General features: G+C 36.5%; 2 protein-coding genes across 2 annotated transcripts in view; both read left to right on the top strand.

Moving 5' to 3' along the window:
* Nucleotides 1-13,254, top strand: part of LOC135199236 (intraflagellar transport protein 56-like) — a 111,149-nt gene that overhangs the window by 19,005 nt on the left and 78,890 nt on the right.
* Nucleotides 6,797-12,220, top strand: LOC135199119 (protein fem-1 homolog C-like). The gene is made up of 4 exons (XM_064227038.1): nucleotides 6,797-7,234; nucleotides 8,633-8,792; nucleotides 9,191-9,380; nucleotides 10,429-12,220. The coding sequence occupies exons 1-4, from the start codon at nucleotides 7,202-7,204 to the stop codon at nucleotides 11,405-11,407; spliced, it is 1,362 nt and encodes a 453-aa protein (XP_064083108.1). The 5' UTR covers nucleotides 6,797-7,201; the 3' UTR covers nucleotides 11,408-12,220.

Raw genomic sequence — 13,254 nt, 5'->3', positions numbered from 1 at the left:
GGACGCGTTATAATGTACTTTTTCGGAGGGTGGCTTGCACTGATGGTAGCTGGCCTGCGTGGCCTGCTGTGATGATCTACCCTAGTAGGCCTAGGCTACATCTACCTAGGTATGGCGCCTGACCTAACGCCCTTCCTGGGGTTAGGGATGAATAAGGATGTCATCCTAAGCCCTTGGATTAGCTGTTTAAACAAGGGTCGCTTGGGATATTAAAGTTGGCGTAAATTATTTGTATACTGTTTTAACATTGAATTAACAGATAAAATAAGGGTAATGAAATGACGATCGAGGTCATACCACTCCCAAAAAAACGTCTCCTAAAACACCTGCCTAAACATAAAGGGCTTTATCTCCGTATTCCAGCGAAGATACTTGCTCTAAATCTAACCTAAAAGACCTTAGGCCCTAAGCAATCTAACGTCCGGGCCATTTACCTTGTCCTTCACGCCACTCAGGGGGAATTTGTCACTGAATCCTTCGCGAGACAGGTAATATTCCATTGTCGTTCCCTCATTTTCTGTTTACACTTTGAAAGCAATCGGTCTCTTCTTCTTCCGAAATGTCTTCCATACTCCAGGGCTCGATGGCCTCCCAAAATGACTAGATTTTCGAGTTTAACTTGGATTTTTGGCCCCTCGGTAGCGTTTCCTAGTGATGTTAGTATAATGTCATGATAAATCATTCATTAGACTCGGGATATATGATACATTTTAGGTCTTGGGACTCGTATGTAGTAGAATTTTTATCAGCAGTTTGGAATGTTTACTTTCTATGGAAATGTCAAGGCATTTTCTGTTTATATTGGTCTTGCACTATGCTATTCTTGAACCCCTGTCTACATATATTTTTGTCATTTCGACGTGTGTGTAGTGTTTAATCTGCAATTTGGAATTTCCATTTTCCTGATATTCATGTAATATGATGCTAAATTCTTCATTAACGTAGTTCTACAATGACATATTAAAGGCCTTTCGACTTCTATGTGGTATTTAACCTGCTATATTTGGAATTTTTATTTTCCACGGTTATGTCAAAGCATCCCCTTGGTGATAAAAAAAAGTCTACATGATATATTTTAGCCCTTTCGACAAATTTATTATTTGATCTGCAATTTGGAATTTCTGTTTTCCACCCCAATATCAAGGCATTCCCTGGTATTATTAGAATTATTATATCAATATCATATCATACTAAATATCTTACTAACCTCACTCTATGCATGATATATCTTAGGCATTTTGACTTGTGAATAGTATTTAAGGTTTATATCAACTTTGCATTAAGGTACAGTAGTACTAAGAAAGCCTATATTTACCATCATCTATGGTCGTTATGGTGAATGTATATCACTGAGAGCAATGGTGTTCTAGCACGGAGCTCAGACCTGTTTTAGTGGAATTATTTCACTGATTGCTTATATAGCAGGACATTAGAATATTACTTTCAACGTGTATTCAACAAAAAGAGACAATGCATTACTAAGCTATACGTTCCCAGAGGCTGCTTTATCTCATACATCTTTCTCACTACCAGGCGAGATATTTTTTTTATCCCTAGGCTTATGTTCATCATTATTTGGTGTAAATGTACCAAGTGCTCCGTGCATGTGTGTTGATATTCTAAGAATTGCTAATATTTCAGTGCAGCGTTCTAACGGAATGTGAGATGCCTGGCAATTTAAATCGATGTTACCTTTCAATAGTATTCTTAGTCACAAGTCACCAAGGAGACGGTTTCTGCTCTCTGAATTCATATTCAGTTTTGGTTCTGTCCTGGAAATGTGACTTTAAAGAATGATGCTTAAGGATACACTGAATCTTTGGTAAAAATAAAAAAGACAACGCCTATGGTACTAACAAGATTAAATCCATATTTTAAAAAAGGCGTCAAATTAATGTGAATTTCTTCCTGTGACTTTTTAGCCCCCAGGCAAAATCGTTATCTTTCTCTCTAATCCCCCCCCCCCCCCCCGTAAGTTTATCACTGGCTTTACCTTGTAAACATTGCTGTTTATGTCGGTTATAGACCTACAACAACAAAGTTGGCTATTTCGGCTGAAGATTCATACTAACGTACATGAAAACAAGCATAAAAGCTATCGAGTTTTCTGTACTGCCCTACAGCGTATATATAATCAAGGCCATCGAAAATAGACCTATCTTTCGGTGGTCTCGGTAAGATGCTGTATGAACAGCTCCTCATGAAACTATAGGCTAGCTTCAACCTTAAATAAAAAAAAAAAAGATAAATACTAAGGCTAGACTCCTAGAGGGCTGCAATTTGTTATGTTTTTTTGTTATTGAGGGGTAGATGATCAACGTGCCAATTTACAACCCTCTATAGTAGCTTTTAAGATATGAGGACGGACAGAAAAAAGTGCGGACGGACAGACAAAGCCAGCACAATTGTCGTGTGTGAAATAATTTCGCACCTACAGGGATTACCAGCGCTTAGGAGGCATTATATCTTAGGGGGAACCATATAGGCCTAAGCCTTGAACTGCGCCGATGGGAATTGGCCCATAAAACACCTGGGTCAGTTTGTAATCCTACATCCTACTGACCGCTTTAATACTTTTGTTTTGGGGAAGATTGATCGGCGATGGGTCAATTAATCAGTTTGACATGACCTGTAATTTGGTTCAGATTCTATACGTCTTCCCTTTGTTATGCTTCGATTTTTTTTATTATTATTATTTTTAAGTTTTCCCACCTTCGAAAAGAGATGTTCTGTGAACTAAGTCCTTTAAATTTACTTATATCATCATTGAAAATATATAAACTAGTTCATAAATAGACGCATCATTGTTGATGGTCTGTAAAGTAGTAGACCTACAATTAGATTATGACGGATGTTCTATGAACTTATTTTTTATAGACCTATATAGTTAGAAACATATTGTCATTGATGTTCTGTGAACTAAGTCCTATAAATTGACTTATATCGTCATTGAAAAGATATAAACTAGTTCATAAATAAACGTATTATTATTGATGTTCTATGAACTAGCCCTATAAATCGACTCATATCATTATAATTGATGGTTGGAGAAATAAATCCACAGCTATGTAACGACATATAATTAAAGATAAAACTTACAGCTTTGTCTTTAAATATATGTATACAATTTCATAAATATAGATTTGATTTTAATACTGAGATCATCGCCGATGTTCTGTGAACTATAAACCTGTAACTAGACTTATATTATCATCAACTAGTCCTACAACTAGATCCACTCCTGTAGATACACTGTAGACTGCGTGTTTTCGTATCCTACGCATGTTATGGTACTATTGCAAGCTAACTTATACATTGCCATAAAAAATTTAGTTATTTGGTGTTAAATCGTGGTAGACGTTGAAGAAACTATTGATTGCTATATGGCAACGTTTACCATATCAGCTAAGATAAGTGCTTAATCCTTTAGAAGGGAGAAAAATGGTTGCATTCAAATTTCAAAAGTGGCGGTAATATCTGGTCTGCAGACGCGACTAGAACCATTACCCAGCATCAAGGCCGTGCACCTGGATATGCTTTCTATCATCTACGCACTTACGTGCGCACCTGCATCATAGACAACTTCAACTTAAAAGTGACTAAACTTTAGTACATCTCGATAAAGTGGAAACCAGTTCGTTATTTCCATTTCTGTACTTATCTAGAAATAAACGATATTGCTCCTGACTTTCGGCAATATTTTGGACTATCTGAAAGGCCTCCCTACAAACGTTATTAAGGAATGATCGAATGATTTTACCAAGGTTTATAGAACAAGATTTTACAACATAAGTGAAACCCTAAGTAAAAATAACTTTAATATACATTTATCGCATGATTCAATTTCGCAAAAGATGAAAACGTATAAGATTTTCAGGTAAAACTGTAACACAATTCAAGCATGCAAGGTTCATTAATGTACGAAAGATAACTTTTACTTATATCTATATAGCTGCCTCTTGCATAATAATGATCATTCATATTTGCCAAAAGACTCCATTAGACTATAATTATAGTGGCGTGGCCAGGATTTGTGACTGGAGGGAGCCAAACAGTCAAGACGATTTTGAATATTGCACAAATTTTTAGTGACTGTCTTGGTCGATAATCTTTATTGCATGCGTCTATTCTCAGTGTGTAGCCAAGAATTTAAAAATTAAAAGTATAATGAACTTTGAAATTTACTGCAGACACATTGAAAAAAAAAAAAAACTGACGAAAAAATGAATTGAAATAAAAATAAAATTGGCCGTTTTTTTCTCGCAGAAGAACTATCGACAATACTGAAAAACTGCTTATAATATTGTAATTAATACAACTATTTTATGTCAATTGGGGGCTTGCCATGGACGCCCTTGCTACGCCACTGCAATAAACCACTCATTTATATTATTCATACAAACAGTAAACAGATTTTACGTAACTACGGGAGGACATCTATCGGCATGCACAGGAAGCTTTGGACTTGGGGAGCCATTTAAATGTTCAAACAAGAAGCTTATAGGTTTATCTTAAGTTTACGCATGAAGGAAAATGATAATTCATATGAAAACGACTCAATTATACGTTGTATTCGACATAGATTTTATAAATTCATATATTGAAATAAAGGCGTATTTAGTACTACCTAAGAAGTAGTACTGCGTATTTTTTGGATCTGTTACAGATGAATACGCAAACCGTATTGCAATTGTTTTTTAAATGGCTCGCTGCGTTTGTCTCCAGGCTTCGCGTAGTATGAATGTCCTTTTTTAAGAGATTATTTCAGCTCTGGCGTCACGAATGTGCCTTTATTTATGCTGCAATTGCATTGACTTGCTTTATCTTATCTTCACTAAGTTTAGGTGTGGTTCTTCAACTCGATAAGTTGCTTGTTTGATGAAAGATCAACCAATTTAAAAACACTAACCATTTTAACCTGTCTTTATATATATATATATATATATATTATATATATATATAGATATATATATATATAATCTATATAATCTAGATAATCAGGTACACACACACACACACACAGTATGTACCTAACATATAACCTGCATAAAGCAATGTCATACACACAGAATTCATGCCAAACTTCCATACCCAAATACTTTACACCTTCATTATTTTGAAATAATCGTAACAAGGAAATGTCAAGGATATTACGTTAACAATGCAATAGATTGTATTAGTTGATCTCATAAATAATGTTGGGATTCGTTCTTATATTTTTGTTCTTAAAATGGAATATTGGCATCGTAGTGTGATTTGTCTGTGTAGAATCGTAGAACGTAGACCTAAACCCAAGGGCGCCTGCCCTTCACTCTTGCTTGTTAGCAGAATTTTTCCCCTGGTGTTTGCTGACTCCCTTAATTAAATGCTTATGTCAGCGATCACTCAACCTTGGTTTATCGTTAAATGTCGTGACGAGAGCCAAACTGTAACATTTTCAAAGCAATGTCTACTACTCCATTTTTCGTACGGGTTTGATCAGCTGAATATCACACGTTAGTGTCATGAGGGATTTTGGAGCGCCCATGTCAGCAATATCTTGTTTGTTTCATCATTCTTCTTCTTCTTCTAATCTAAGTTGACATTTCTTCTTCTTCTCATCCTTCTTCTTCTTCTAATCTAAGTTGACATTTCTTCTTCTTCTTCTTCTTCTTCTTCTTCTTCTTCTTCTTATAGTCTCTTGCTCTGAGGCGGCTCGAGAAAGGAAAATGGTTAATTAAAGACTGCGAGAAGAATTTCTTTAGGCCTATAAAGTCAGAAAGGGATGAAAAGCTTAAACAATAATCCTCTAATTACTTCAACGGACAATATTCTCTTTCTGGACATATACCTGGGTATATATACCCAAGGTCGACTCCTACTTCCTCTCAGCGGCCAGATGAGACTATATAACAATTATACCGTAAGCCTGGGGCGTCTCTAGACTGGCAGATGGTTGAGTTGTTTTGTGAGCTTAGGTCTAGATGGAGAATATTGTTTTTCCTGTAATTCATAACCAAGCTTTCTCTTTCCAAAATAGCTGCATTTTATTTAATTTCTTTTCTGAGAATTATCCAGTTTACTCAGATACTTCGTTTGGCAGGAAAAACAACAACTTTGGTATGTCCGTTTTCTTTCGTGGTAGAAAATGGTTCTATTTCTCGTGGTTCGTTTTTCCATTTTGTCTTCAAAACAAGTCTTCAGTTTTACCAGAGAGAGAGAGAGAGAAGAGAGAGAGAGAGAGAGAGAGAGAGAGAGAGAGAGACCTATAATCCCTCTTGAGACTTAGAACAAGGATGGAATATTATCTTGTTTATGGAAATATCCACCATCTATTGGTGCTATTCATTAAACACACTGAGATACACAGATTACGGATATAAAGGTTTCGCGTATCTCTCTCTCTCTCTCTCTCTCTCTCTCTCTCTCTCTCTCTCTCTCTCTCTCTGATATAAAGGATTCATGTATTTTTCTCCGCTTCGACCACTATATTGTATATAGTACTATCTCTCTCTCTCTCTCTCTCTCTCTCTCTCTCTCTCTCTCTCTCTCTCTCTCTCTCTCTCTCATTTCAGTTGTGATGAGTCAGTGATAATCACCACTACGTTTTTTTTATAGTGTAATATCAGAACGAATGATAAAGCTTATTTACTCCAAGTTTTCTCTAGAAGTTTATGAACTTATTAATCTGGCAGATCATTATAGGCCTAAAGCCACGTCAACCGGGTGCTAGCAATGAGAAAATTTGGAAGGTGCAAAAAAAAAAAGTAGGCCTATCATGCTCACAGAGTTTTCCAAATAATATTTAGAGGCCTCTTCCTATCCTTGTAAGAAAATGTTTTGTTCTCCGAGGACTGACCGGGATTTGGGATATCTGTAGTCGGTTTATCACATGTCTGGGAATATGGATGATCCCTGCAGGATCCTGCCTCGTTAATCTCCAGGTCAGAGTGAGTCAATGTATTCGCCTGCCCCAAAATTCTTCTCGTGGCCCCACCCTCAGTTTATGCTCTACGTATTTACACCCAGAGTCAGTAAGGATGATCCAGTGACTGAATAAGGAATTCCAGACTTCCAGTCAGTCTTGGAGCAAGAGGCCGTGTGAGCAGAAGGCTCTCTCGGTCTAAAACAGCAGTGAAATTAACTTTTTGAATTTTTTTATTTATTCATTTATTTACCCGCCGGACACAAGTGAAAAGCAAGGCACAATCAAGTTCAAGAAATGGAAGGACTGCAGTGTTTCTGCTCAATGAAAGTAGGTCTATTTTATCCTGTTGGATAGAGTTCGATTATCCATTTATTTTTTTACTCAGAGTATCATCCTTTTATAATATTTTGGAAGTAAGTATTTCTTTGGCTGATTTAATTTGGCGTTGTTTATTAATTTTATGAACGTTGGAAGGCCAATATTCGAAAAGAAAACTTAACACGGTGAAGTCAGCTGTAGGCCTATACTGTTGTGCTTTTGTATATTATATTTTCTGGACTTGTTCCCTCTCAGAAACACGAGGAGGTTCAAACCAAAATAAATAAATAGAGAAAAAAAGTTCTAAGTAATTCTTCTTAAAATAACGACCAGAAACCCGCTAGCGTATATTAATAGAACAAAGTTTTAAAACTGAATAGGCCTATTGCTGGTGCGGTCTTATGGAGAAATTTCATGCGTTTCATGGTCTTATTAACTTTTGACTTTGCTTTCTCGGCTTATTTATTTTTTTTTTTATATTTTGTTCTTGATAAAGATAATAGATTTCATATTTTTCCCATTGTACCCATTTACTCGCTTTATGTATCTGGGCATTTATTATGAGAAAGAATGATGCAAAAAAGACAAGATTTAGCGATATGCAGAGATATCTTATTGCACGTTTACGCTCAGTGTAAAACTTATAATCTAAATAGAGTTCTTCCTTTGAGGAGCACTATTTTCAAGTTTAGTCTAGTCTTGCAAAATGGTCCTTTTATTTATTCCTTTTTCAAGTTCAGTTCGTATCTAAAACAACCCTTATATCTATTCCTTTTTCCCATTTTCATATAATGGACAAAACTTTGTAGAAAATATTAGGCAAAACCGCACGATTGGCTTCATAAACAAGTGCGCACACGACAACCGCGCGCCCTAACCATCCTATATATCTATGCTCTGGACGCCCGGCACTCCCGATCTCTCTGTCTCATAGCTGTGTACTCTTAGATTCTCGACCTTTATTGTATTTCATCCATTTTAAATCCCTTAATCGCTTGTGCTTTTGCTTGAATCGGTGGTCTTTTAGGTCTTGGTCTTCCCTAGACAGGCTGTGCTTGCATCCTTCCCGCGTGCACCATTATCCGCAGCTCCTCTGGAACGCACAAAGTGGCCGCCGTGTTTAGTACGATCGCCTCGGTGATAAGTGTAAAAGAATAAACACAAAACGGTATATATCATAAACATAAACGAGAGATGGTAAACATCATAAACGTAAACCAAAGACGTAATCGTAAACAAAAGACGGTACAATCGTCTCGGTCGGCGATCGGCGGGAATCGGGCCGCGTCAGAAGTCTGCAATTTTACCTCTGCCGTCATTTATAATTTCCTCCTTTACTCTGATTTATTATTATTATTATTATTATTATTATTATTATTATTATTATTATTATTATTATTATTCCAGGTGTCTCCTGGTCCAGGTCGCACAAGGATGGCGATCCAAGCCGAGAGCTCAATGCATAACCGTCTCTCATCCTTAGCCACTGCAGCCCGGCTTGGTCACATCAACTGCGTCAAACACTTGATTGAAAAATGCGCTGCGTACGTACGACAAGACGACCCAGGTAAGTTGAAATGAATTTTTTAAGTTATATTTTGCACTCACGTTGCTCATACGAGCGGGTATTAAGTTAGATAACATTTTAGTAGAATTTCAGTTCTTGCGGTGATATTTTTTGTAAAGAATGTGGTCAGCTTGACATGAATTTAAAATAATTCGTCCTAGAGGTGAATTCTTTAGTTTTTTGTTGTATTACGTTGTATAAAAGCCATATTACATCGCCTTAAAGGCCCTCTGGTGAAAGGGACCCCTTTATAGTCAACAAATACATACTTAAACACAAGCATAGTATATAAATAGAACGCGCAAGGGAGCCGTTACAAAGGTGGTAACCCTTTCATTAATTATTGTTATCACCATTCTTTTACTACTTTAGAAAAAAATTTCTTCTTCTTTCAACAGGAGCGAGTCCCTTGGTACTAGCAGCGTTGTCTGGCCACAAACACATCGTGGACTACATGATTTCCAGGAGAGGCCTGATTTCGAGGAAGGAGAAGATAGAGGCGATGGATCTCCTCGGTGCCTCGTACGTCGAAAAGTACCGGGACTTTGCGGGCGCTTGCAAGATCTGGAATGCTGCTCGAAGTGAGAGGTTGTTTCGAAAACCTTTATTCCTTTTGTAATTTTCTGATTTATTTATTCATTTTGTTGTTTTTATAACATCGTGATTGAAATATGGATTAAGCGTCCCTCATTAGACGTTGGTATTTGTTTTAAGTAACAGGTGAATCACTCGCCACTCTACGTTTGTTCTCCCGCTGGGGGATATACTAACGCCGTTAGCACAAGCGTTCCTTCAGTCCCTACCTTCTGCAACCCCTTCCATTCCTTTTACCGTATCTCCGTTCTTAGTCTCTCCCTTCCATCTTATTCTCTTTCCTTCATCTTATTCTCCTCAACCTTCTTCAAACAATTGCTTCATAGTGCAACTGCTTAAAGGTTTTCCTCCTGTTACACCTTTCAAGCCCTTCTCAATTTCCCTTTCAGCGCTGAATGACCTCATCATCATAGGTCCCAGCGCTTGGCATTTAAATTGTATATTCCATTCCAAGTTTGTTCTGCGAAAGAAAACTTAAATTCTTCAAAATGTCGGTCAGAGTTTATGAAAACGAAGTAAAACTACAAAGGGCAAATTGATATAATTTTGCATGCAATACCACTGGAGTTCTTGTGGTACAGGATACCTGTATTCATGCCCACCTTATAGTCACCATGTAAGAAAGGTTTAACAATCATTCAATATTCTTATAGGAGTAGACTTTAAGACTAACTCGAGACATTATCCAATGTAAATACAGGGTTGGGAGCGTTCTCTTTGGACGAAAAACATCCATTTAGCACATCTGAACAATGCACTGTGGGCATAACTTTAGGTTTGTTGAAGCGTCCCATCAACCCCTTTCATTTAACTGTACCTCCGTTTATATTATATTTTCTATCTTACTCATCTCAATCCTCTCCCAATAATTGTTTCACCATTATTTTCACTGCTGAGCGATATCATAGGTCCTCAGTACTTGGCCTTTGGCCGTAATTTTATATTCTAATTCTAGCGTTATCGTAGCTATATTTCTTTCACCAATCTTTGTCAGAGGCTATAGAAATATATAAATATACATAATTTAAAATCTTTTCTCCAGGAACATGGTTATGCACCACCGAAAATCTGCGCGAGAGCTGAGAGAGGCGAACTCGAACCCCATCGAAATCCGGTGCTTGGCCCTGCTCGTGATGGAGAGAGTGTCGGACAAGTTGGCCCATCCCGCCACGGACGCAGACTACATCAGCTTCAGACGGTCGGCATTCACGAACACCAACGACTTCGACCGCTGCATCACGACCTGGCTAGAGAATTTCAACCGGCAGCCACAGCTCCAGGAACCGAGGAGGTCGTTGACCCAGCTCCCCATCATGCTGCTGATCGCCTTCTTCTCCTACCTGCTGATCGAGAACCAGTTCGACGAGAGGGCGGCATCCTCGGTGGATTTCTTCGACATGATGTACATCCTAGAGAGCGTTCTGAAAGTTCTAGAGAAAGGAATAAACGAGACGGGTCGGCACACTCAGAACTATCTCGTCTTGGCCCTGAATATCCTATGCTTCGTCAGGAATTTGGAACCCAGGTTCTCCGACATTCACACGTACGCCATGCAAAGGATGGCGTACGCCATCGTGCAATTGGACGCTAAAGGCAGGAATGGCGCGTCATTGCTCCACCTCGCTTGCGCGCAGAGTTCCTCCAAAATCTTGGGGTTGAGTCTGGTCAGCACCTTCCCTGACGCAGACACCATCGACCTCCTGCTGGAGTGCGGTGCGGATTCTTGCGCCGTCGACGACGAAGGCAACACCCCTCTCCATACACTCGCGAGGAACGACCGGTCCTACCCGAAGATCGTGGAATCTCTCCTACTGTACGGGACGCACCTCGACGCCGCCAACATACGTGGGGAAACTTTCGCTTCCCTAAGGGCGTCCCGGGGGGAAACTCTGAGTCAGTACGTCAATCCGCTGAGACACATTTCCCTGCAGTGTCTCGCCGCCGCTGCAATTCGGAGACACGGCGTTGCTTACGAGGGCATCTTGCCCAAACGACTAGCAGAGGTCGTACGTCGTCATTGATTGTGATATATATATAGGTGCCATGATGCCACTCATATTTTGTTTTTAGGATAAGTTAAGCAAATATGACTTACAAATATGAAGTGTGAAAATGACTACTATGTAAGTTATGTGACAGAATTTCGTTTTTAAATGTCATGCATTATTTTCATTTGTCATTTTTATTTTATTCACCTGTAGACTCCACTGTTTATTCACAAATGGACCATCCAGTAACTTATCTGTAACCCATTCAAGTCTATTTCGTGTTAATAAGTGGATTCAGTGGGCCTTTTTTTTTCTTTAACATTAACAAATATATTAACTGATTATAATTTGCTTATTCTACACTCCCTTGATTCATTGCCTGTATACGGAAAATTGAAGGAAAGTCTTTTTACAGGCAATGGACCTCAGCCTTAATTTAGCAAGTGCAATTTGAAGTAGAACGCTGCAAATATTTTAATCTGAGTGACCACTGGCCCACCATTGATGACTGAATCTATGTCAAGACGGTGAACCTTGGATTTAATAACACTAGTATAAATGTATGTATATTAAAATTAACTGGAAATGATATACAAGTAGTGTTCAAATTGTAACTGTCAAAACATTATTGGAACACTGTTATTCCGATGGCCTCGTTCACAGTATTGCCAACGGTGGGATAATTTCACCAAGGCCTAGCTGTTTTGATCAATATGGTCATCAGTATTCATACTATTGCATATAAACACGACCAAAAGATTTATTTATTACCATGACCTCAAAATGTTGGATAATTCTCAGTTATGTAGGGTAATTTCTTAGGTACATTTCGTGCCTGACAGCCTAAACGGAAATAAAATTTAATTAAATTTACAAGTTTTGTTTCATAAATAAATATTAATTAAATTTACAAATTTTGTTTTGCAAAAATTGAATAAAATTTAAAATTTGTTTTGCAAATAAAATTGAATTGAATTTAAAAATTTTCTTTTGCAAATGAAACTTAAATTTACAAATTTTCTTTCGCAAATAAAATTGAATGAAATTTACACATTTTGTTTTGCAAATAAAATTGAATTAAACTTAAAAAATTTTGTTTTGCAAATAAAATTTAGTTAAATCTACAAATTTGGTCTTGCAAATAAAAATGAATTCACTTTATAATTATCTTTTAAAAATAAAAATGAATTATATGTAAATTTTTCTTTTGCAAGCAACAGTCGATTAAATTTACAAATTTTCTTTTCCAAATAAAAGTTAAATAAATTTAAAAATTTTTGTTTTGTAAATAAAATTTAATGAAATTTACAATTTATTTATTTTTTTAAAATAAATGGGAATTGAATTCACAATTTTTTTGCAAATAAAAGTGAAATTTACATAATTTTGTTTTGAAATATAAGTAAATGCAATTTTCGATTTTTTTGTTTTGTAAATAAAACCTAATTAAAATGACAAACGTTGTTTTGCAAATAAAAGTTAATTAATTTGTTTTTTGTAAATGAAACTTAAATTCAGAAATTTTGTTTTGCAAATAAAAGTGAATTATATCAATTTTTTTTTCTTTTGCATATGAAAGAAACATGAATTCAGTAATTTTGTTTTGCAAACAAAAGTGGATTCAAATTTTCTTATTTTCTGTTTTATCTAATTTTATTTTTTTTGGCAAATGAAAGAAACTTAAATGCAGTAATTTTGTTTTGCAAATGAATTTGGATTGAATTAATTTATTTTATTTCATTTATTTATTTATCTATTTTTGACAAATGAAATAAACTTAAAGTTAGTAATTTTGTTTTGCAAATAAAATTGGATTATGTTTATTTATTTTTTTAAAATTTTATTTCGTTAACTTATTTCTTTCTTTCTTTTGCAAATGA

This window comes from Macrobrachium nipponense, chromosome 25, assembly GCF_015104395.2.
Source record: "Macrobrachium nipponense isolate FS-2020 chromosome 25, ASM1510439v2, whole genome shotgun sequence".
Lineage (NCBI taxonomy): Eukaryota > Metazoa > Arthropoda > Malacostraca > Decapoda > Palaemonidae > Macrobrachium > Macrobrachium nipponense.
The sequence above is the reverse complement of the archived record's forward strand: the minus strand, read 5'-3'. Positions and strand labels throughout refer to the sequence as shown.

Excerpts from the sequence above, each read along its gene's own strand:
- LOC135199119 (XM_064227038.1), top strand. The coding sequence starts at position 7,202 with ATGGAAGGACTGCAGTGTTTCTGCTCAATGAAA. Across the intron at positions 7,235-8,632 it reads AGTGTTTCTGCTCAATGAAA|GTGTCTCCTGGTCCAGGTCG; the intron begins GTAGGTCTATTT and ends TTATTATTCCAG. Across the intron at positions 9,381-10,428 it reads AATGCTGCTCGAAGTGAGAG|GAACATGGTTATGCACCACC; the intron begins GTTGTTTCGAAA and ends TCTTTTCTCCAG.